Here is a 26,376-nt window from a genome sequence, read left to right as displayed (position 1 = left end):
ATGAATCAGCGGTTACTGACCGCATGCATGATCGTGCATGGACGATCAGCAACAGTTGCTAATCGTCCCACACGATCAGCGACCGTTGCTGATCATTCAGTTTTTCTTTTTAAAATTGCTGCTTAATGAAGGGCTTAAAAAATGGTTGCTGAAAATAGAGAAAAACATGCGTGTCTTTTGTGTCTTCAAGACGTGAGAAAGGAGGGATTCTCTCTCGTTCGAGCCATGACTAAAAACATCAAGGATACGCCGGATTGTCTCCACGAGATTGCTAGCACGACCATAGTGGTGATTATCCGAAAGTTCTCTCTTCCATTTGACGTCCATTGTTGGTGTGTCTGAACTAGAGGTCTGACAGTTGTGGGACTTAAACTGAAGAACATCCAAACCAATTCGTTTAAGGCACGTTTCGAGAGGTAATTCGTTTAACTCTCTTTTATATTGAGATTTTTTATTAAAATGCAAGAACAACGCATTTGGAAAATTATGTATAAAATATATCATCTTTGTTTCTACTGCATTTTTGTAATTTTACCTATACATGATTCATGAAACCCCAACACCTCCGCCCGCTGTTCCACCAACAACCTCGTCTTTTGCTAGGACTACGATCGAGATGCCCATGTTGCCTTCTTCATCCCTTCCTCCCACCACTGCTCCCAAATCGATAACTTCTCCAGCTACCCCTTTTGCCCTCAAGGACCTCCTTGTAAGGCCTCGATTTGGACGGCCCCCCTCCCCCACGGCCAACGAGGGCTCAATGGCCCTCGCTCGCTGCCTGCGATGGGCGTCAAGCCCTTGCTCACTGCCAGTGATGGGCGTTGAGCCCTCGCTAGCCCTTACTAACAGTTGGCACTTGCCGGCCTTTCCCCAAGTTCGGTATTCTTGATCTAGGCAAGAAGAAGATGAACAGGGGACAAAGAAGACGATGAACAGGACAACCAAAAATGAGAAAAAAAGAGAGGATAAAAATACCTTAATCAAGCCATCAGAATATGCATCGGAGATGCATCTATTCACTAGCCGACGAGTGAGGTCCTTTTTTTAGACTAAATGACTACTTTTGGTCCTTATTTAAGATAGACTTCACTTTAAGTCATATTTTGAGAAAATGAAAACACTTTAGGTCTCTATTTGAGATTTTTCCTGTTTATCGCCATCAAACCCATTCTTATTAATTTTAGGGAAAATTCCAAATAAGAACCCAAAGTGAAGCTATTTTCTCAAATAATGACCTGAAGTGGATATTGTATTAAATAATGACCCAAAGTAGCTAGATTTGTCTCGAATGAGGACCTCAGCTCATCAGCCAGCCAAGTGTTCTCCAGCCGGCGAGCAAGTGACATTTCCAACGGCAGGAATAGGGACATTTTTGTTCAAAAAATTACGATTCCTAAAAACTTAAAAAAGCAAAAAAAAAAAAAAAAAAAAAAAAAAAAGCTTTATTCCTAAGAACGAATGTCATTCTTTTTCTTCCCAGCTACTTCGTTTTCCTAGAATTTGAGCACGAGCTCTCTAGCCTGAAATGCCATGCCTCTCAGCAATTTCGATGGACAAATTTCCACCTCCATTGCCGCGCTATCAGAGTGACTTTTCCTCAAAATCCCCGTGCCTTCTCGTCCTCATCCTGTTCACTTCCTCAAGAGCCCCACACCTTCTTCATCCTCCTCTCGTTTTGAGCAATCAATTAAGTGTAAGTCAATTCCTTTGCTTGGAAATTACTTGATGTTTGTTTCTCAAGAATTTGCGGTGCGGTCTTTTTGCCGAGAAGAGCTAAGCGTGACTTATTATGCCTTTGTTTCACTCCTCAATTGAGTCAATCCAATGTATGTGATGCGTTCAACGAAATACCTCAAAGGCCCAACTGAAAAATGATCCATGAAATTTTTAGATCCAAAAACATTTCGACACAGATTGCTCGTTTTCAATTGATTTGTTGAGAATTTAGATCCGATTTCAGTGATATTTCATTGCATCTTCATCTCGGGATTATGTCAATACGTCATGGTTGTAGGTTAAAATTCAAAAAATGTTAATGGCTGGAGTTGAAGGCCGATGGCCATGTTCCGGTAATTGGCCATGATTGGAGGTTGATGGTGCCAATGAGAAATGACAATCGTATGTCAATCTATGTATACCAATCTTTATTGGGTGGAAGGTTTTTATTGGTTTCGCACGCGAACTAAAAATCAATTGAAGAACCATTAAAATTCATTTATGAAAATTCAAAAGCTAAAAAGTAAAATCCACGAGAACAATTGACAATGTGCAACAAGCCAAAACAATTCAAGATTTTTTTTTTTTTGGTCAGTCAAAACAATTCAAGAGTTAGAACCCTGAACAAATGGCCGAAAAAAAAAAAAAAAAAAAAAAAAAGAAGAACAAGCATTATTCTGGGGCACTCGGTCATCATCCCAAACCCTTCACGACCCCTTAACAATCGCAAGAATGGCAAGTTCTATGTAAGACAGCTGCGTTGCGTCTCCGTTCTGCTTCGTCAACGGCGAGGTCACGCCCTTCTTCTCCTTGAACTGGCTCTCGCACGTGGTCGCATCCGTACACACCGCGGACACCGAGTTCTGAACGTCTGAGAAACGCTTCTTCTGGTACGCCCCGACCGCCTCTTTCGTGGTCTCGAGCGCGTCCGAGTAAAGGTCGGAGCAATCTGACAGGCACTGCTGGACATAACGATCCCACTTCTTCTTCAGCAGGTGCTGAATGTCCGAGCCCGTGCTCGTCACGCTGCTTTCTAACAGGTTAAGCGCGATGAGACCCAAGCCCTGGACGTCCGCCGTGCGGCTCTTCGGATCCGACCCAAGAGCCTTCACGCAGTAGTCGTAATTCACGTTCGGGCTCGAGGCCGCGGACTTCTGGCAAGTGTCGGAGACGATGTCGTTTGCCGCAGATTCGGCATGGAAGAGGATGATAGAGGAGGCTAGGAAGAGGAACAAGGTGCACAGTGCACTATTCATCTTTTCTTTTTCTTTGTTTCTTTTCCCTCTCTTCTTGCTCACTGAAATCTTATCCGACGCCTTAATAAAATGAAGACCATGTAGGGCTTTTATAAAGGGCGATTAGGGACAATTTATTGTGACTCTAAAGTGAAGGTTTGACAAGACTTAGTGAATATTAAATATGTGATGACATATGCATGTCGTCTCATTCAATCTCCTTGTTGTCATGGAAGGTAATGCTAAATGATTTCTTAGTGGTAAATCTGAAATCTTTGACACTCTTCCTTCTTTATGTAAATCTAGCAATTAATGACCTTCTTGATTTTTTTTAGAATTTAACCTTCATAGTTAAGAAAAGAATTTTTATTTCGATGATATTTATCTTATAATTAAAAAACCAATTAACTAAAAATTTATATTTTTGAAATCGGTTAAAAAATTAAGAAATGAAAGCATACCTTTAATTGAAGTTAGTCGTGAATAAAAGCATAGATGCTTTATCATGATTTATGTAAACGAATGTCATGCCACGTCGCACAATGACAAATTCTCATACCCTCTTTCTAATAGTATATCTAGTGCGATTCTATTTCTACTTCCTATATGACTAAATTCACCCATTTTTTCACCAAAAAGATAAAATTATCTTCAATCTTTCAATTGCAATTTAAAGCAATGGCCCCAAATTTTGTTTACTTTCCTTATTTTTTAGCTTTTCTATATTTATGTAGTACCTACCTACCATAATTAAGAATTTTACATGTTTAGTTTTTATTTATTGTAGATTTCCATTTACATTAAAGGTACTATTTTTTTTATTGCTAGATAATACTTCCATAAAAGTTTGTTTGTCCAAAGATAAATTTCCAAGAAACCTAGTACTATTATACGCCATCTAGCAAATTTGTGGATCAATTGTCGAGTAGAGTATAGAACAAATTTAAAGAGACAACTTTTTAACACAACTTTTTTGGTCAATTTTTTTTTTTTAACATATTAAGTTGTTTATATGTTTTTACTTTTTTTGTGTGTTTATCGGGGAAAATCCCAAATAGAGACCTAAAGTGACTTCCTTTTATCAAAAGAAGACCTGAAGTGGAGTCTGTCTCAAATAATGACCCAAAATTATCATTTAGTCTCAAAGAAGACCTCACTCGCCGGCCGGTGAACAAATGCATCTCCGATGCATATTCTGATAGCCTGGTCAGGGGTATTTTTGTCCAAAAATAAATCTTCTTTTTATTTTCGATTATCCTATTATTGGGGGGGGGTGTCATGCACTTTGTTCATCATCTTCTTCATCCCCTCTTCGTCTTCTTCTCAAGAACATCGGACTTGAGAAGGGCCGGCGAGCACCGGCCGTTGGTAAGGGCTGGTGAGGGCTCGACGCGGGCTCGACACCCATTGCCAAAAGTGGGTGAGGGCCACCAAGCCCTCGTCAACTGCGGGTGAGGGCTTGTAGGCCCTCGCCGGCTCTTATCAGTGGCCAATGAGGTGGGCAAGCCCTTGCCCAAGGCCAACAAGGGGTGATCTCCCCCGCCTCCGCCCGCTACTCCACCGACAACCTCGTCTTTGTCAGGACTACAATCGAGATGCCCATGTTGCCTTCTTCATCCCTTCCTCCCACCACCGCTCCAAGATCGACGGCTTCTCCGGCTACCCCTTTTGCCCTCGAGGACCTCCTTGTAGGGCCTCGATTTGGATGGCCCCCCTCCCCCACGGCCAACAAGGGCTTGATGGCCCTCGCTCGCTACCGGCGATGGTCATCAAGCCCTAGCTCATTGCCGGTGATGGGCATCGAGCCCTCGCTAGCCCTTACTAATAGCTGGCACTTGTCAGCCTTTCTCAAAGTCCGGTGTTCTTGATCTAGGCAAGAAGAAGATGAATAGGGGACAAAGAAGACGATGAACATGACAACCAAAAATGAAAAAATAATAATAATAAAGAAAAATTGGACGAAAATACCCTAACGGGCCACCGGAATATGCATCAGAGATGCATCGATTCACTGGCTGACAAGTGAGGTCCTTCTTTGAGACTAAATGACCATTTTGGGTCTTTATTTGAGACAATAATCACTTTAGGTCTTTTTTTTTTTTAGAAAATGAGGGCACTTTGGGTCCCTATTTGAGATTTTCCCTGTTTATTGCCATCAAACCCATTCTTATCAATTTTAGGGAAAATTCCAAATAATAACCCAAAGTTGAGCTATTTTCTCAAATAAGAACCTGAAGTGGATGTTGTCTTAAATAAGTACCAAAAGTGGCAAGATTTGTCTCGAATGAGGACCTCAGCTCATCAGCCAGCCAAGTGTTCTCCAGCCGGCGAGCAAGTGACATTTTTGATGACAGGAATAGGGACATTTTTGTTCAAAAAATTACAATTTCTAAAAACTTAAAAAAGCAAAACAAAAAAAACAAAGCTTTTTTACTAAGAACGAATGTCATTATTTTTCTTCCCTGCTACTTCATCTTCCTAGAATTTGAGCGCGAGCTCTCTAGCTTGAAATGCCATGCTGCTCAGCAATTTCGATGGACAAATTTCCACCTCCATTGCAGCGCCATCAGAGCGACTTTTCCTCAAAATCCCTGTGCCTCAAGAGCCCCACGCCTTCTTCATTCTCCTCTCGTTCCGAGCAATCGATTAAGCGTAAGTCAATTCCTTTGCTTGGAAATTACTTGATGTTTGTTTCTCAAGAATTTGTGGTGCGGTCTTTTTGCCGAGAAGAGCTAAGCGCGACTTATTATGCCTTTGTTTCACTCCTCAATCAAATGTATGTGATGCGTTCGACGAAATACCTCAAAGGCCCAACGAAAAATGATCCATGAAATTTTTAGATCCAAAAACATTTCGACATACATTGCTCGTTTTCAATTGATTTGTTGAGAATTTAGATCCAATTTCAGCCATATTTCATTGCATCTTCATCTCGGGATTATGTCAGTACGTCATGGTTGTAGGTGTCGCGACCTCTTTTTTTCGGCGCCCGCAATCGGGTACGAGCGCCTAAGGAGGCTAATGGCTCGGCCGAATTTATCAAGCCCGGACTCTCCCAAGTCCACCAATTCACGACTTAATGGTTCAAGTTTTTAACCTGTAATTCAATTTTTTAAAAAGGAGTCGCCACTAATCGATTTGGGGTGGGTTGATTAGAAACCCAAGTAAAGTATCGGGAGAAATACTTACTCCTGCGCAACCAGAGAAATTAGGATCGGGGACTTGATTACACTAGTTAATCACTAATGCCATTTCGGTACCTAATCTTGTTTAAACTCTAAGGCTTTTGGATATTCGAGGGATTTTCCATGCATTTTCGGGGAGGAAAAAAACATTTTTGAGTCTTTTTCTCATTTTTGGAAAAATACAAGTCTTTTTTTTTTTTGGCTTTTTCTAAATTTTTTTTTTTCTTTTTCATGAATTTTTGGCTTTTTTGGATTTTTGGCATTTTTGGAAAATATGGAATTTTTTTTTTTTTTTTTCGGAAAATAAAATATTTTTTAATATTTTTCAAAATATTTTTGGAAAATAAATTATTTTTATTTTTCTCGATTTTTTAGAAAATAAAACATTTTAAACATTTTTAAATATTTTTCGATTTTTTTGGAAATTAAAACATTTTTGATTTTTTTTTTTTTGAAAATAAATTATTTATTTATTATTTATTAGAATATTATTTTATATTAAAATAATAAAATAAAACCGACCCGGTCGGATCCGCGGGTTGGGTCCGACCCGGGCCGACCCAAACGCGGGCCCGACTCGGATTTTTCATCTTTTTCTTTTCTTTTTTTTTTTTTTTTTGAATTAAAACGACACCATGGCGGGCGTTTGGGGCGCCGGCCCGGCCCGACAACCCGGCTCCACAACCGGACTCGGCGACCCGCCCCCGACGAAACCCTACCCGGATCCGGCTCGGTCACCCGACCCATCCTCCAGCCACCCCTCGGATTGCAAACCCTACCCGATTTTCCGGGTTTGGATCCGCTTCGCGACCCGGAAAATCGCAAACCCTAGGGTTTGCGAATCCGCGGCGCCGGAGAGGAGGCCGAAGCGATCCTGTGGCGACGACGGCCACGGCGGTGACAGCAACGACGATGGGGACCACGACGACGGCAACAGCGACGGAATGGGATCGCGATGGATGGCAGGGACGAAGGCGACGGCTTTTTTACCCTCTCTTGAACGAAGGCGGTGACGGCGACGGCAGGGGCTGATCTACGACGGCAGCGGCCACGGCGAGCAATGGCAAAGCTGGTGAGTTTGATCTATGACGGCGAAGGCTACAGCGAACAGCGACGGCCACGGCGAGACCTAGTCCCGGTCAAATTTGGACGGAACGCTCTCTCTCTCTCTCCCTCGGGCTCACCTTTCGAGCTCCCCGAAGTCTCTCGGGGACCCCTCCGGGCTCACCACACCACGACCAGCCTGAACTCGAGCTCCCCGAAGTCTCTCAGGGGACCCCAAGCTCCGGTGGCCTCTCTCTCTCTGTGTCTCGGTGTGTCTCTGTGCTCGCTTCTCCAGCCGACCTTGGATCTCGGCATGCTCGTCCTCGGCCCCCCTTCTGAAGTCTCTCAGTGGGAGGTTTCGAGGATCTACAGCTTTCAATCCTTTTCCGGCCTCTATCTTCCTCTCCTCGTCGACGGTGGCCCCCCTCTATTTATAGGTGCGGGAGCGGCCGGTCGGCGAGGCTTCGACCCGCCGGTTGGACCGCCGTCCCATCCGCCATCATCACCTCCTCCGGTCACGTCCAGTCGACGCCAACTGCTCCTCTGCTCCGCACGCGACCGTCGTCCGCTCAAGCTTCTCCGGCGTCGCGCCTACCCGCGCGTGCTCCTCATTGGCGCGAGGAAGAAGACGACACAGAGGGGGCCGGACTTGAGGCAACGATGGGCTAAAGGCCCATGCGGGGAGGGGGGGCTGCCTTTCTGCTTTCGCTTTTCTTTTTCGTTTCTTTTTTGGTTTATTATCCGAAAATTAAATAAACAAAATAATAATAAAGCCGAATTTTAGGCGTCAACAGCTGCCCCTCTTTGAAGGTGAGCTCGCAGAGGTTGCATTCAAAGACAGGCGATGCCTAAACTTTATCCACGCGCGTAGCAGATTATATTTTGTTTATGACCTATTACTCTATGCGGAAAAGAGTGATATAACATTACATATACTAAGACAGATAAGAAGATACCTATAGTTACTTACCGGGATTGAGTGAGATAGGGTGTGAGCCCCGAGTTTGGCAAGTATCAAGGCGTCATCTTACCTGGTGATATGAGGAGGTTGTTTTTCCAGGGCTCGAACCATTCTTCGGTCGCCTGTATAAAACAATCAATGATTTGTCTAGGACCCGAACCTTTCTTCGGTCGCCTTGACGGGAGATTGCTCTTCTAGGACCCGAACCATTCTGCGGTCGCCTATTGGAGTAATCAGTGGTTTGTCTCGGACCCGAACCATTCTTCGGTCACCGTGACGGGAAATTGCTTCTCCAGGACCCGAACCATTCTTCAGTCGCCTGTTAAAACAATCAATGGTTTGTCTAGGACCCGAACCTTTCTTCGGTCGCCTTAACGAGAGATTGCTCCTCCAGGACCCGAACCATTCTTCGGTCGCCTATTGGAGTAATCAGTGGTTTGTCTCGGACCCGAACCATTCTTCGATCGCCGTGACGGGAAATTGCTTCTCCAGGACCCGAACCATTCTTCGGTCGCCTGTTAAAACAATCAATGATTTGTCTAGGACCCGAACCTTTCTTCGATCGCCTTGACGAGAGATTGCTCCTCTAGGACCCGAACCATTCTTCGATCGCCTATTGGAGTAATCAGTGGTTTGTCTCGGACCCGAACCATTCTTGGGTCGTCGTGACGGGAGATGTGCCGACCTTTCTCAGGGCATTTGTTTGTTGGGAGATAGTACCTGGACGATCACAGGTACAAACTCTTGGGGGATACCTGGATGATCACAAGTATCGAAGGGGTACCTGGACGATCACAGGTACAAACTCTGAAGGAAGAATCAAGGCATACCTGAGATGTTCGTGTGGAAATATCGAGGATGGGTCTTGCATATAAGGTCTCTCACATGAATATCGGGACGTACCTTGGATATTCCTCTCACCTCTGGTAATTGGGAATATCGAGGGCGTGCCTCGCATATTCGTGAAGGTCTCCCACCTCCTGGTAACATAAACTTGAATGTAGCACAAGGCTTACCTGGATGGCCGCAGGCACTCAAAAGGGGTGGAACACCTGGATAGCCACAGGTGTACAAAGTACTGGGATACTTGGATGAACACAAGTATTTAATGATACAACCTTGGACCACTCAGTTGGTTCAAGTGTAAGAAAGCATACCTGGGTAGGCGCAGGCACACAAAGCAATGGAATGCTTGAACAGTTGCTATTATTTGGGGACAACTCGGGCAAGTTGAGTGTCATGAAAAGGAAGTACCCGGACAACAGTGGGTATTTGACGATAAAGGGATACTTGATCAGTCACAAGTATCAATACTTTGGGGACAACTTGAACAGGTCGAGTGTCAGGAAAATGGAGTAACTGAACGGTGACCGATACTCAAAGACAATGGGATGCTAAGACAGCAGTAAGCATCGAAACTCAAGGGACAACTTGAATAGGTTGAGTGTCAAGAAAAGAGTACATAGACAGTGGTAGGTACCTTAAGACAAATGTGGATAGGGATATGCTTACCTAGGCAATATCTCTGATCTCTGAGAGTGTGTCTGCTATTTGCACAATATGCACACATGATTGTATATGCAGTAAATTCATGAGTTCAAATGAGATTCATGCATGATAATTTTGTCAGTTCTGCATCTTTTGATTTCCACTGGGGAAGATTTTGAAAGACAACCTTCATTTAGAATGTAGATGCTTCGAGCATGCCAGATGAGGGACTTTCAGTTTGAAAGGACTTTTCACTCACTCTCATGGAGAAGGCTATCCTGACCATTGATGCAGGATTTATAAGGACCACACTATCTCACTTTGTCATCATGTCAACGGGTCCGAGTATTCTCGCAAGTGGTACGACTTTACCAATGTGAGAGGTCTTTGTTGAAATTGTGATGAAGACTTGGTCAACAACTCATCAAATGGGACCGTCGAGGTTAAGGCTTATGAACAAAGTGCCGCACGATCATCTCCGGGTTTGCAAGTCAAGAATCCTGCGAAAAGAGATAGAGTAATCTTGCTCGTACTTCTTCGAGCGATGCTTATAGACATATGAAATCCTACGTTAATTGAAGTGCTCCTAGTTTGAAGAGACTTTTACAACAGGATGCAACGTAGGCTTGATTCATGTGTAAAAAGGTAGAGCTGGTGATTGCCTTGGCATTTGTCACCAGTCTTTCTTCTCACTGTCAAATGGAGGTTCTATGGACCACAACAGCAACATTTTCTTGGCTGCGTTTTTGACCGGGGGGCATTGGCCTTGCTTTTACTAGGCACATTGCTTTTTTCATGCCCCTATTTTTATTCCAGTTCTTCTTTTATGGGCATTGACCTTGCTTTTACCAGGTACACTGCTTTTTTATGCCCCTGCTTTTCTTGTTGCTTGAGAGCTGATCTTGGCAAGCTTAATTGAAGCACCGTTATTAGACTCTTGAGTCTTCATCTTCAACTGGTGCTCAGGCTATAATAACTTCTGCTTTGTCTTGATGTGAGGGTAAAATTACAAACTCACTTGGGTTGTATAATGAATACAAGTGCATAGAGAAAGAATTGCTCTTCGTCATTCTAGGGCACTTAAATTAACATGAGTGTTCATATGTAATAAGGACACCTGAAGATTGATGCAAGTGCGAGCAAGAAAATTTCTATCTCTCTTCTCACCTTGTGATGCTGCTTTGTCTCCGATCTGCCCCAGTGTGGGGTGGTTCTTGATGGGGGTATGAGAGAAGCTTCACCAATGTATGGGGCTCAATCGGGTGAGCGATGGAATGCCTCTCACTGTTTTGGTTATCGTACCATTCGCAAGAGAACTCTTTATCCTGCAGTCATGGAATCTTCTGCACTCATCTCACAAGTGTATAGATAGGGGACTGTGTATAGGATATGGCTTGCCTTTCATCGTTCTGACGCGCCTCATCCAGCATGCTCAATTAATCTTGTATTCTTCACTTAGCTGTCTATTCTAATAATTTTCAATGGAATCAGTGATTTAGACAGACAAAATCCTCATGCAAAATCTATGCAGCATTTTAAACATGAGAGAGTTTGTACTCTCAAAACAGATGAATGGTTTTTGCTCAAAAAGACCTTGTTGACAGCTTTAAGGATTAGCAGAATGGTGTTGTTTAAGCTTTGAACATCGAAAGGGTTATTCTCAAAGGGGTGTCGATGGTTGTCCCTATCGATTAGGGATATGACACGTGAATGATCAGCCGGGGTTGGGAATCTGATCGGGCATCTTTGTTTCTTTTTCCTTGCTTGGATCACTTGGTTTGCCCTGTTTAACCATTTGATCTGGCTCTTGAATTCCAATGCCTCCTGTCAATATGAGTTCAGAGAGTGAGTGTTAGAAATGATGCCAAATTACCTTTCCCCCAGAGTTTATTTGTGCTGGTTTTTGGGAAAGTTGCTAACGGCCTCTTTTACATTTCAATGCTTTCCTTCTGTGGAATTTTCCATTCTGTCTTTGATTAGCGGCATTGGGCACAATCATGTATCTCAAACTTCTATGGAATTTGAGATAGATAATTACTTCTTGCGAGGGCATGCATCGGGAACAAGAAGTGAGGCTTTCAGATTCTAAGATTGTTAACTGGGACAGAAGATTCCTTCTAACCAGACCGGCTCCTGAATGATGCGTCCTTTACACCGAGCTGGGCGAAATTGACATGGATTATTCTTACACGTCTGCCTGGGTAATGTTGATTTGCTCAAGTTATGCCATCGAGTTTGCTACTTGATTTTCGACATTTCCCTAAATGCTGGTGATTACCATTCATTTTCCTTCATTAAGTCAACCAAACACACATTCTTTATGATGGTGTAGATACATCACTCATATATAAAAGGTGCATAGGCATTTTCAATCTGATAGAGAAGTGTTTGGCAATGCCAGACAAGGAACATTTTTTAAGGATAGTACTTTTTTACAGCATCCGAATTAACTGGCTTAGAGAATTCTCGCCCATCCATCTCAGTTAGGATCAAGGCTCCTCCGGGGAGTATCTTTTTTATTACATAAGGACCCTTGTAATTTGGGGCGAACTTGCCTCCGTGCTCGGAAAGATTGGCAGCGTCTTTCTCAAGACTAGCTCGTCCATCTCGAAGTTCTTGGGTCGCACCTTTTGATTAAATGATCGAGCTACCTTCTGTTGATAACACTGACCGTGGCAGAGGGCTTTCAGTCGCTTTTCATCGATCATGTTAAGCTGCTCGAGCCTTTGTTGTGTCCATTCTTCCTTAGATAATCTAGCCTGGGATAAAATTCGTAAGGAAGGGATTTCTACTTCCACGGGTAAACCGCCTCCATACCATAAACCGGGGAAAAAGGGGTTGCCCCGGTAGAAGTTCGAATCGAAGTTCGATATCTTGTCGATGCGAAGGGTAGCCTCTCGTGCCAGTCGCGGTAATTTTTAGCCATCTTGGATAGGATTCTCTTGATGTTCTTGTTGGCGGCCTCCACAGCCCCATTCATTTGCGGACAATAAGGGGATGAGTTCAAATGCTGGATCTTGAACTTAGAAAATAATTGATCAATCAGCTTATTGTTCAGATTTGTCCCATTGTCGGTGATGATCGAATCTGGCACGCCATATCAGGCGATTATGTCTCGTTTGATAAACTTCATGACATTTCGTGCAGTTACGCTTGCATATGATGTGGCCTCAATCCATTTTGAAAAGTAATCAATTGCAACCAAGATGAATCGGTGCCCGTTTGACGCCTTTGGGTTAATTGGGCCAATTACATCGATGCCCCACATTGAAAACGGCCATGGCTCAGATAACTGATGCAGTTCAGTTGGAGAGACATTTATCTTATCCCCATGAATTTGACAACGATGACAACTCCGTACATGCTGAGCACAATCATTCTCTAAAGGGAGCCAATAATAACCCAGTCTCATTATCTTCTTGGCCAACATACGTCCATTCATGTGAGGGCCACATACTCCCTCATGTATTTCTTGCATTATTCGTGTGGCTTCAGCTGCATCCACACATCTTAGCAGGACTGAGTCATACGATCTTTTGTACAGATTTTCACCGCTGACGAAAAACTTTGAAGCCATTTTCATTAGGTATTTTCGATCAGAGAGAGTGCTTTGTTCAGGGAACTCTTGCTTCTGGACGTATTTCATGATATCGTAATACCGGGGTTTCCCATCGGGTTCTTGATAATAGCCATGCGAGGCTTGTCTTGCCGGACTTCAATTTTTAAAGGCTCTACTTCTAACCCTTTCGTTGCTTGCAACATAGATGATAGCGTTGCTAGTGCATCGAACCGATTATGAATTCTAGGTAGGTATTCAAATGAGATGTCTTGGAATTTTCCCGCCAATTTTTCTAAGTAACCATGATAAGGCACAAGCTTGGCATCTTTTGTCTTCCATTCGCCCAACGTCTGGAGGATTATTAAGGTAGAATCACCGAACACCTTTAGCTTTGTCACTCCTATTTCAATAGCAATGCTTCATACTCGGCTGTATTGTTGGTGCATGGAAATATCAATTTTGCAGCCACAGGATAATGTTGTTCATTTGGGGATATCAAGACTGCCCCAGTGCCGGAGCCTGACAAATTTACAGCTCCGTCAAAGAACATAGTCCATGTGTCTTCTACTACCGCGGAAATTCGATCGTCCGGGGGATTATCCTTGCGTACTCCTTTAGGACAGTCTGCTAACATATCAGCAATCACCCGTCCTTTAACTGATTTTTGCGACATCACTTGAATGTCGAATTCCGAGATCAGGATTTGCCATTTGGCCAACTTCCCTACCAATGCTGGGCGACTGAGCAAATACTTGATCGGATCACTTTCAGTTACGAGGAAAGTTTGGTAATGCAAGGTATACTGTCGGAGCCTATGCAACACCCATACTAATGCGGCGCATGTTTTTTCTGATTTGGAGTAGTTTTGTTCTGATGTTGTGAACTTTTTGCTCAAATAGTAGATGGCTCGCTCCTTCTGGTCATGGGGCTCTTTTTGTGCCAGCATTGCACCTAAGGATTCACTGTTGATGGTAAGGTAGAGAATTAAAGGGTGCCCCGGGACTGGAGGTACTAGAATCGAGGGTTTTATCAAGTACTACTTTAGGTCTTCAAATGCCAGTCGGCAATCATCATCCCATTTAATTTGTGCATCCTTCCTAAGAAGTTTAAAGAATGGTTTTGCAATTTCAGAAAGCTGGGAAATGAATCGGGCAATGTAATTTAATCTTCCCAGGAGGCTCCGAACTTCTTTTACAGTCGAGGGAGGAGGCATCTCAAATATCGCCTTGGTTTTTGATGGGTCTACTTCTATTCCTTCACAGCTTACAATGAATCCAAGTAATTTGCCAAAAGTTGCCCCAAACACACATTTCGCTGGATTCAAGCGCAACTTAAACTGGCGAAGTCGCTCAAATAGTTTCTCCAGGGTCTTCGCATGGTTCTCTCCATGTCTGGTTTTAGCGATCATGTCATTGACGTATACTTCAATTTCTTTGTGCATCATGTCATGGAAAAGGGTGACCATGGCTCGCTGGTAAGTTGCTCCAGCATTTTTCAGGCCAAAAGGCATGACCTTATAATGGAAAGTTCCCCATGGAGTAATGAACGCCGTTTTTTCCTTGTCTTCCTCCTTCATCTTTATTTGGTTGTATCCCGAGAATCCATCCATAAAAGAGAACAGTTTGAATCTGCATCTTGTCCACCAGAACGTCTATGTGGGGTAATGGGAAATCATCTTTCGGGCTTGCCTTGTTCAAGTCACGATAGTCGACACAAATACGTATTCGACCATCCTTCTTCTTCACTGGCACAATGTTTGCTACCCAGCTGGGGTATCGCGAGACTTCGAGGAAACCCACTTTGAGGAGTTTCATTACCTCTTCTTCAATCTTTTTTGACAGTTCTGGCTTGGTTCTTCTTAGCCGCTGCTTCTTGGGGGCTATGTCAGGGTTGGTTGGCAAACTATGTTCAACGATCATTGGATCAAGGCCTGGCATATCGGCATAAGACCATGCGAATACATCTTGATATCTCTTTAGGAGGGCAATTAAGCTTGCAGCTTCTTCTTCAGAAGGTTTGCGCCAATCTTTATCTCCCTTGGATCTTCTCAGTGCTGCCTAAATTGACAATGATGGTGTCTTCGATAGTAGGGGGCCTTGCTTCTTCGTGGCGCTTCCAATTCCATTGAATTTCGTCGGAATCATCAAAATCATCATCTGAGTCATCAGAATTGCTATTGTGGCTACTTATGGTGTTGGTTTGGACCGTTCCCATACCTTCGCCTGCCGCTATATTATTCCTATGTCATAGAGTAGATAGGCTAAGGGAACAAATAAGGTTAGTAGCATGCATGCTTCTTTCTTTTGAAAAGGTGATAAATTGTTTTTAAAGATTAAAGACAAGGAAACATGAGGAGACCCGGGCCTCAAATTTCTTCTTTCATTTGACGGCTGGCTATCATCAACGGGCCGGTTTGGTGTGTCTCCTCATGCCCTCAAAATGTTTTCAACTTTATTTATTAGTAGACGGATTTACAGGGTGGTTTCAAAAAAATAGTTCCTTGAGTGGAACTGTTGTTGAAAACAAAACAAGCCAGACTTTAAGAAATATGTACAGGCTCCCACGCAGGGGAGTATGCAGAGGAGTTAAAAAGGATTCTACTCGAGCGGGCCTGCACCCATTTCTCCTGACGGTCCCTCGTTGATAGCGCCCACGAAGAAGTCTTCATACCAGCTGCCAGCCACGTCTCCTTGTGCTCTCGGCTTTGTGGATTTCAAATCATCCATGCCTTCCCATCCATCAGGGACGATGTGGTGATGATGATCATAGAAACTTTGGGGGGTTGAATAATTGACATAGTAGTCAAATTTACCACTTGGTTGGCCCAAAGTGTCCATGATTACCTCTCCTCTACGTGCTTCCTTAGCATGCTCAGGGAACATGGTACGAGTGCTGGGTACCACAAGGAGGTGATCCTTGCCAAAACACAGCCATGGAGAGCGGAACGTGAATATCTCGGCATCTAAAAGATCTTGAACCTTGTCTTTCAGGATGGTGCAGTCATCTAGCGAGTGTCCTAATTCCCCTGAATGATAATCACATTGCTTGGATGGATCATAATCAAGGAAGTGCTCGGGAGTAGGATGACTCAGTTCCCTAGTGATTAGCCCTTGCTCTAGGAGGATGGGAAAAACGATGGCCATCGATTTAGGAAGAGGCGAATACTGCCTCATGCTTTTTGAGGACTGAGATAGCCGGACCCCTTGCCAGATCGCATCAGTAGGGTCTTCTACCGGATCCTCACTATGACGAGAGCGGAATGTGCGGGTAGCTTTGAGCGAAGTTTTCCGTCAAGTGATGTACTGTCTCGCGTAGTTCATCAACTTGGCGTTGAAGCTGGATGAATGAGAAGTTATCGCATGTTCCTTCTAATTGCTCCTCCTCAATAGCACATATAGAAATGTCTCCAAACATGGTGGTCATATCATCCGGCTCTTCTTTCTTTGAGGGCCAAGTTGTGCCCTCCTGGATTACGGGTAAGTTTAAGCTCCTGAGGTTGAACCAATTTGGAGTATTGATCACTCCCTCCTCTTCACGCATCATCCGGCCGGGCACAGGAAAGTTTCCTCGAGACGGGGTATAAAAGGCCGACTTTTTCTTCGCTTTTCTATCCGGGAGGTATCCTAAACCGACAAAGTGTAGGGTCTCCTCAAGGCTTCAATAGGTTGACGGATGCCCTGGCCTTCCTTACCAAGCCCTTGTCCTGGAATGAAACCGTGTCCAACCATGATTTTTCCTACCATGATCGCAACACTTGATACTTCGGGGACGAGGGGTAAGGTCCCTCGAGTTTCGTGTACAGTGGACACGAGCTTGAATGATTGATAGCTGGCTTCATTCTTGTCACCCGGTTCAACATAAGGAATGGCTGTCTCATGGTAGATACGGTGGTCTTCTTCTCCTCGGACCGTTATTAGTTTTCCCCCAACCACGAACTTCACACTTTGGTGGAGGCTTGAAGGTACCGCTCCCGCGACGTGGATCCATGGGCGCCCTAAGAGGAAATTGAACGCAGTGGAAATATCCATCACCTGGAACAAAATTTTAAATACGGTTGGGCCAATTTGAACGTCGAGCTCGATCTCTCCCACCGTTTCCTTCTTTGTTCCATCGAATGCTCGAACATAAGTCTTGGGTACCGGATCCGTGATCTATCTATTTGAAGGCGACGAGTGTCGCTAGTGGACATATGTTAAGAGCAAATCCGTTGTCAATCAACACTCGGGCGACGTGAGATGCATTGCATTTGACTGATATGTAGAGGCCTTTGGTGTGTCCTCTACCCTCCTCAAGGATTTCTTCATCAGAGAATGCCATTTGATCTTTCAGAAGAATGGTGCTGACAAATTCCTCGAGTTTGTCATGCTCAATCGTTTCAGGGACATGTACCTCACTTAATACCTTCATGAGGGATTTTTGATGTTTGACAAATGTCTGAAGCAACTCCAGCAGAGAGATTTGTGCTGGTGATTTTCGTAACTGTTCCACCACGTTGTATTCGCTGGCCTTAACTACGACCAAAAACTCCCTGGCCTCTTCGTCAGTGACAGGCTTAGTAGACTGCGCATTCGCTTGAGCATAGGTTTGCCCAGATCTCGTGACTAAACCCACATCAAGGTCATAGGACCATGGTACCGCATTATTACATTCATATTTGTAAGGCTGGGGGATTTCAATGACTATAGTTGCTTCCTCTATCGATGCTTTGACTATGGCTCCTCTTCCTTCAGATACATCTTCAGGTGGGGTGGAGTTCTTCTTCTCTTTTTTGGCATTCAGCGCGGCACATTCCTCATCCCAGTTGATGAGGACTTGTGATATAGTGGAAACTATGCTAGTGCGATCAACCTGCACGATTATTCCGGCCTCTATCATCCTTGATACCCTTTCTTCCATTGTCGCCAAAGGTGGTATTTGGTCATCTGAATAATACCCGGCTTCTACTAGCCCTCGGTAGATGTCAACAGTATGTGCATTGACATTTTTGATTTGACTGGCTTCATAACCAAATATCGCATTTACTTTGTCAGCATGATCAGGGAGCGGATTGCTTTGGACATTTGGTTTCGTAAATGCGGAATGAGAAGGCTTTAGTATCCAGCAGGTTCTGGATCCGATGTTTAAGGATGAAGCAATCATCAGTTGAATGGCCTACTTCTCCCATGTGATAATCGCATTTTTTTTATGGGTCATAGTTGGAGAAGCTTTCAGCATTGGGTCGTTTTGGCTCAATTGAGAGGAGATTCTTGCTCCGGAGGATTGCCAAAACCTGGGAAGGAGATCCAGGCAGCGGAGTGAATTGTCTTCAATTGTTGTTGCGTTGAGGCTGACGGCTATTGGTCTGTTGTTGGCCTGCGCTTGTCTGAACGGTGGGGAGGTGACTGTCACTCGCAGTGTAGGTGGCATTGACATCGATCAGGGGCTCTTTATCCTTTTTCATGCTGAGCCTTCTGCTGACAGGTACAGGCTCGGTGAACCAACCATCCCTTAATCCTATCTCTATCTCTCTCCCACTTTGGAATGAGTTGATTGAATGATTCAACGATCGTAGTCACCATCCGGTTGCGGTATTCATAGGGGAGGGTCTTGATGAACATTTTCTCAATTCAAAGTCGGTTGGCTCGGGGCTAATGGGCGGCGAGATTCCTCCACCTAATAGCATATTCTTTGAAAGATTCTTGTTTTTTTCTTTTCCGTGCGATCGAGGTCCTCACGAGAAGGGGTAATATCCATTATGAACTTGTACTGCTTGAGGAATGCTTCACTTGCTTCACTCCATGTTTCGATGAGGTTTATGTTTTTCTTGATGTACCACCTCAAGGCGGGACCTACCAAGCTTGATTGGAACAACTGGATCATTAAAGGCACATTACTAACGTACTGGGTCATTCGAACCAAGTACATTTGCAAGTGAGCCCTTGGGCAGGTCGTGCCATCGTATTTCTCAAATTCAGGCATCTTAAACTTTTCGGGCATTTTGACTTTGGAGTAGATAGAGAGGTCTGTCGGAGTAGGATCTTGCAGGCCTTGCAGTTGCTTTAGCCTTTCTTCTAGCTTCTCCAGACGCTTATCATGCTCAGTTTTAGATGAAATGCTGGGTTTTACTTTCTCAACTATGATTTGGTGCGCGTCATCCTCCAATTCGGGCATGCTATCATCGGTTTCTTTTCCCTGCTCTCCTCGGGTGGATGATTGCGGTAATACTACTTCAATTGAGGCCGGGGTAGGGGCCAATTTGCCCTGGATGGAATCTATTTGCTTTGAGAGTTGTTGAAGCACATTGAAGACCTGCTTCATTTCTTTTTCCATAATCTTGACACGGCTTGGTACATTTTCTTCAGCCATCCAAGCTTTTGGATTTGGTGATTATGGCTATGTTGTGATTACCTGTCAACACAGGAAATGAAGAAAATGTAAATAAAGGAAACACATGGAACACTGGCTCATAGCAAGGGTCGAGTCATTCTTATTTATTAACAAGAGATTTATACAATGCCCAAAGGATTTTTGACACAAGTCAGGACGACCCTAGACATTCACATTAAAATATTCACATCAAAAAGCCACGACACCCATTTTTATATGTGATGGGAAGTCTCGATCTTGCGACGCCGTTTGCTCTTTTGAGATAACTTTGATATGCGCCTCTTGCTGGTCTTCAAACTTTCTTCAAGAGACTTGATCCTTTCTTGCCTGGTAAGTTGGCTACTTACATCAGGGATTACTGGCCGCAACTCCTCAGGAATCCCATGGTTGAGGATGTAAAAGGTGGATGCATGATGGGCTTTTTCCTATCCCTTCAATCTTCTGGGTACAATAATCTTCTCTGGGTGACATCTATCCCATGCATTCTGAATTATGTTGATTTCCTCTAAGTAGTCATAACCGGTGGGGTTGAAAGAAACTCGAAATAGTCCTGTCTTGAGTGGTGGCGAGACTTCTTGAAGGATTCATCTTTGGCGAGCCACCCTATATGGATAGTATGAGGTAGCTCCAGAGAGACCCAGCAGTGGGATGGGATCGTAATAATCAAGCGCAAAACGTGCCTCGCCCGCAAGGAACCACTTAGTTCGCCATATGAATGTCTCTGGGAGCGGGTTTTTTAATAAGTCAATCCATCGAGAATATTCTTCATCGAGAGAATACTTCTCCAAGCTTTGGAACTTTTGTAGTGGGTGCTTGGACTCATTAATTTCAAATATTTGCATGAGGTGCCCAAATCCTTTAATATGGGAAAAGAACCACATTTGTAAAATTTCCGGGGCAGCTCTCATGATCTTTTCTTTTTGATCTTTGAAACGGTTAAGGGATAAAAATGTTTCGGCCAAAACCATGTTTACATATCCCGCTCCGAAAATAATTTGATTTATTACCTCCGCGATTGAAGGATTTATGGCATTCTTTCTATAGGGGAAGACAATAAATCCAAAGAACGCCAAAAGGAAGATCTTGGTTTTTTGGGACATCGACTGTTTTTCAAAGCATTCGGTTAAGGATGATAGTGGGAAAGCATTGTTGTTGTTTCTAACAATTTCTCTTACTGAATGATCTTTTAAAAAACGTGACAGACTGACTATGGGGTCGATGCCGATTAGTGGCTTAGCAAGTTCCGCTCCCAGGGGCATTCCTATGGCGAGACTGTATTCCTCCAAAGTGGGGGTCAGTTCAAATTTGCCAAACACGAAGGTGGATGTTTCCGGACACCAAAAATGTGGCAGGGCTTGCATGACCCCAGAGTTAATATTGATTTGGAGCAATGGGAGGAGATGACCAATCGTCATGTTGACACGTTCTTGGCCGAGCCGATCTAATTGATTCCACCACCTGAGGAGTTCTTTCTTTGGAGCAGGAATGAACTTGATATCAATTCTTCCCATCGCATTTAAAAAGGGGGCTAAACAACTTGACCCTATGCTGCCATGAGCCGAAGAGACTAAGTAAAAGTAAATAAATTACTTTGCTTTTAAATAAAATGGCAAGCACGAGACATACGGATGGAATGTGCGGCTCGATTTCTAACTCGAAGGCTTAGTGAGGTTAAAAGGATATCCGCCCGTCGCGAGTCTCGCGTTAGCAGCATACCCTCCTAACCTCGGCTAAGAAATTCGGGGAAAAGAAAGGCAACCTCTACATCGCAATCTCGCGTTCGAGGTCGTATCTTTCTTAACACCATCCTAGAAATCCTATGGCGGCCTAGGTCCGGCGGCCGGGTTGTGTGTGCCATGTGTAGTGTTTAAAACAGTAAAGCAAGCACAATAGTTTATAATCACAAGACATTTTATTTTAACAAAATAAAAAAACTTTAAGCTATTACCCTGCACAAAAGAAAAAAAACCAAAGTCAGCAAAGCATTTAAACAAGACAAAAACGGCCTAAGTCTTCAAATTCCCCAGCGGAATCGCCAAGCTGTCGCGACCTCTTTTTTTCGGCGCCCGCAATCGGGTACGAGCGCCTAAGGAGGCTAATGGCTCGGCCGAATTTATCAAGCCCGGACTCTCCCAAGTCCACCAATTCACGACTTAATGGTTCAAGTTTTTAACCCGTAATTCAATTTTTAAAAAGGAGTCGCCACTAATCGATTTGGGGTGGGTTGATTAGAAACCCAAGTAAAGTATCGGGAGAAATACTCACTCCTGCGCAACCAGAGAAATTAGGATCGGGGACTTGATTACACTAGTTAATCACTAATGCCCTTTCGGTACCTAATCTTGTTTAAACTCTAAGGCTTTTTGGATATTCGAGGGATTTTCCATGCATTTTCGGGAGGAAAAAAAAACATTTTTGAGTCTTTTTCTCATTTTTGGAAAAATACAAGTCTTTTTGGCTTTTCCTAAATTTTTTGGCTTTTTCATGAATTTTTGGCTTTTTTTGGATCTTTGGCATTTTTTGGAAAATATGGAATATTTTTTATTTTTCGGAAAATAAAATATTTTTTAATATTTTTCAAAATATTTTTGGAAAATAAATTATTTTTGATTTTTCTCGATTTTTAGAAAATAAAACATTTTTTAACATTTTTAAATATTTTTCGATTTTTTTGGAAATTAAAACATTTTTTATTTTTTTTTTGAAAATAAATTATTTATTTATTATTTATTAGAATATTATTTTATATTAAAATAATAAAACAAAACCGACCCAGGTCGGATCCGCGGGTTAGGTCCGACCCGGCCGGCGACCCAAACGCGGGCCCGACTCGGATTTTTCATCTTTTTTCTTTTCTTTTCTTTTTTAATTAAAACGACGCCGTGGCCGGGCGTTTGGGGGCGCCCGGCCCGGCCCGACAACCCGGCTCCACGACCTGACTCGGCGACCCGCCCCCCCGACAAAACCCTACCCGGATCCGGCTCCGGTCACCCGACCCATCCTCCAGCCACCCCTCGGATCGCAAACCCTACCCGATTTTCCGGGTTTGGATCCGCTTCGCGACCCGGAAAATCGCAAACCCTAGGGTTTGCGAATCCGCAGCGCCGGAGAGGAGGCCGAAGCAATCCTGTGGCGACGACGGCCACGGTGGTGACGGCAACGACGATGGGGACCACGACGACGGCAACAGCGACGGAATGGGATCGCGATGGATGGCAGGGATGAAGGCGACGGCTTTTTTACCCTCTCTTGAACGAAGGCGGTGACGGCGACGGCAGGGGCTGATCTACGACGGCAGCGGCCACGGCGAGCAACGGCAAAGCTGGTGAGTTTGATCTGTGATGGCGAAGGCTACGGCGAACAGCGACGGCCACGGCGAGACCTAGTCCCGGTCAAATTTGGACAGAACGCTCTCTCTCTCTCCCTCGGGCTCACCTTTCGAGCTCCCCGAAGTCTCTCGGGGACCCCTCCGAGCTCACCACACCACGACCAGCCTGAACTCGAGCTCCCCGAAGTATGTCAGGGGACCCCAAGCTCCGGTGGCCTCTCTCTCTCTCTGTCTCGGTGTGTCTCTATGCTCGCTTCTCCGGCCGACCTTGGATCTTGGCGTGCTCGTCCTCGGCCCCCCTTCTGAAGTCTCTCGGTGGGAGGTTTCGAGGATCTGCAGCTTTCGATCCTTTTCCGGCCTCTATCTTCCTCTCCTCGTCGACGGTGGCCCCCCTCTATTTATAGGCGCGGGAGCGGCCGGTCGGCGAGGCTTCGACCCGCCGGTTGGACCGCCGTCCCATCCGCCATCATCACCTCCTCCGGTCACGTCCGCCGACGCCAATCTCTCCTCTCGCTCCGCACGCGACCGCCGTCCGCTCAAGCTTCTCCGGCGTCACGCCTACCCGCGCGTGCTCCTCAGTGGCGCGAGGAAGAAGACGACACAGAGGGGGCCGGGCTTGAGGCAACGATGGGCTAAAGGCCCACGCGGGGAGGGGGGGCTGCCTTTCCGCTTTCGCTTTTCTTTTTCGTTTCTTTTTTGGTTTATTATCCGAAAATTAAATAAACAAAATAATAATAAAGCCTAATTTTAGGCGTCAACAGTAGGTTAATATTCAAAAAATGTTCATGGGTGGAGTCGAAGGCCGATGGCCATGTTCCGGTGATTGACCATGATTGGAGGTTGATCTTGATGGTGCCAATGAGAAATGTCAATCGTATGTCAATCTACGTATACCGATCTTTATTGGATGGAAGGTTCTTATTGGTTTCGCACGCGAACTAAAAATCAATTTAAGAACCATTAAAAGTCATTTATGAAAATTCAAAAGCTAAAAAGTAAAATCCACGAAAACAATTGACCATGCGAAACAAGCCAAAACAAAATTCAAGAGTTAGAACCCTGAACAAAAGGCCGAAAGAAAAAAGAAAAAAGAAAAACAAGCATTATTCTGGGGCACTCGGTCATCATCCCAAACCCTTCACGACCCTTTAACAATCGCAAGAATGGCAAGTTCTATGTAAGACAGCTGCGTTGCGTCTCCGTTCTGCTTCGTCAACGGCGAGGTCACGCCCTTCTTCTCCTTGAACTGGCTCTCGCACGTGGTCGCATCCGTAGACACCGCGGACACCGAGAACTGAACGTCTGAGAAACGCTTCTGCTGGTACGCCCCGACCGCCTCTTTCGTGGTCTCGAGCGCGTCCGAGTACAGATCCGAGCAATCTGACAGGCACTGATGGACATACGGATCCTGCTTCTGCTTCAGCAGCTGCTGAATGTCCGAGCCCGTGCTCGTCACGCTGCTTTCTAACAGGTTGAGCGCGATGAGACCCAAGCCCTGGACGTCCGCCGTGCGGCTCTTCGGATCCGACCCAAGAGCCTTCACGCAGTAGTCGTAGTTCACGTTCGGGCTCGAGGCCGCAGACTTCTGGCAAGTGTCGGAGACGATGTCGTTTGCCGCAGATTCGACATGGAAGAGGATGAGCGAGGAGGCTAGGAAGAGGAACAAGGTGCACAGTGCACTATTCATTTTTTTTCCTTTGTTTCTTTTCCCTCTCTTCTTGCTTACTGAAATCTTAATCGACGCCTTAATAAAATGCAGACCATGTAGCACTTTTATAAAGGGCGATACATGCTCCGTATGAAGGGAATGAAAAGCCATTTAGGTAACAAATTCTTTTTAGAAAATTGACTACTTTAGAAAAGGAAAAATTAGGAGCAATGGAAGCAAAGTTTCAGACATTCTAGTATTTATGGCTGTGGATGTGTATTAACTTATAGAGTTTCCTCTTTTATATTTTAATTTACTAGCCCAATCATTATGGAGTTTCCTCTTTTATATTTTAATTTACTAGCCCAATCTAAATGATTGACTGTCTATTTGAATATTACCTTATTTACCGAATTTCCAAGAGAGCTTTCCTTATCTTTTGTGTGAAGATAGGTTTTCTTTTCCTTAACAAGCCATATGATCTCATAGACAAGTTCGGATTAGGACTGGCGTAATCAGTCAAAGATATTGGAAATAGAATCAAAGGAAATCTAGAGAGACTGATTAATCCATCGAAATGCTCAAAGGAAGAGATGACTTTCAGATGATTTTAAGAGGACATGTCGGAAGATATGCTTGAATCTTCCAATATCATTTAGATTGAGATTGATACATTGAACTAATCGAGATCAATTTAATATCAGCTCTAATTTGTAGAATACATTATTGCCTTTTTTTCTTGTATACACTTTATACTATAATATGGAGCATTTACATTGAGACTGTATGTAATACAAAAATACAAAAAAATTCCCCACAATTTCTCTCACTCTCTTCTCCTTGTCTTTGGTTTCTTGCTTTCTTTCGTGGTATTAGAGCACCGGTCGTGTGTCTGATTTAGCTTCCGCACTCTTTGATTGTCTGTCAAAAGAGACAAGCTAACCTACAAGCTAACCTGCAAAACAATGTTAGCACTCTAATGTAGAAATTAGTTTCTTGAAATTTAAATTATTAAAGCAAGCGAAGAAAAGAATTTTTTACCATCACCATGGTCGATGAGCAAATCCTTAAAGAGCATTTCCCACTAATGGAATACACCTACCTCAAATATACAAAATCCCGTACAGATGGTGCATTTGGTTCAGTATTCCCAATGAGCTTTCGGCCTCTAAAGTTCATTGAGAAAATGCTGAACCGCGACAGCCATTTTATAGTAGCTTTCAAGTAAAAGTCAGCATTAGGAAAGTTGAAAGCCCAATACTAGTACAGACTAGCTTTGAGCTTTCGGCATTTACCCAAATACTGAAACTTATTTTTTCTTCCAAAACTATCCTCACTCATTTTTCAAATTTCTGATGTTGCCGTCGTTATTATTTTTTAAAATATCAAAATAATGCTTAAAATAATCGAATATATATAAAGGCTAAAAAATTAAATATATTTGGTCTTTTAAAAAAAAAATATTTATATTTTGATTTTTTTAGCATATATATTTGATTTTTTAGTATTATTTTCAAAATTTATATTTAAAAACTTGCATACATTATCTTTTCAATTTTAAACAAATGAAAATTAAAACATTCTGACGAAGGGTTTGGTCTTTTTTTTAAAATGTGTGTGTGTGTGTGTGTGTGTGTGTGTGTGTGTGTGTGTATTTGACTTTTTAGCATTATTTTCAAAATTATATTTAAAAAGTTGCATACATTATTTTTTCAATTTAAAAAAATTAAAAATTAAAAAATTTCAATGAATGTTTTGGTTTTTTTTTTAAATTATATATATGTGTATTTGATTTTTTTAGCATTATTGTAAAATTTTATATTTAAAAAGTTGCATACATCATTTG

At 43.6% G+C, this 26,376-nt stretch overlaps 2 protein-coding genes across 2 annotated transcripts; both read right to left on the bottom strand.

Moving 5' to 3' along the window:
* Window positions 1-2,423: 2,423 nt before the first annotated feature.
* On the bottom strand, window positions 2,424-2,972 carry LOC104442861 (putative invertase inhibitor). The gene has a single exon (XM_010056235.2). The coding sequence runs from the start codon at window positions 2,970-2,972 to the stop codon at window positions 2,424-2,426; it is 549 nt and encodes a 182-aa protein (XP_010054537.2).
* A 21,048-nt stretch (window positions 2,973-24,020) lies between these two features.
* On the bottom strand, window positions 24,021-24,569 carry LOC104442862 (putative invertase inhibitor). Its single transcript, XM_010056236.1, has one exon. It carries the CDS (start codon window positions 24,567-24,569, stop codon window positions 24,021-24,023), a length of 549 nt encoding a protein of 182 aa, XP_010054538.1.
* Between the last annotated feature and the right edge of the window lie 1,807 nt (window positions 24,570-26,376).

The sequence above is a fragment of the Eucalyptus grandis genome, chromosome 5 (genome assembly GCF_016545825.1).
Source record: "Eucalyptus grandis isolate ANBG69807.140 chromosome 5, ASM1654582v1, whole genome shotgun sequence".
In the NCBI taxonomy this organism is placed as follows: Eukaryota; Viridiplantae; Streptophyta; class Magnoliopsida; order Myrtales; family Myrtaceae; genus Eucalyptus; species Eucalyptus grandis.
This window is presented reverse-complemented; position numbering and strand designations above follow the sequence as displayed.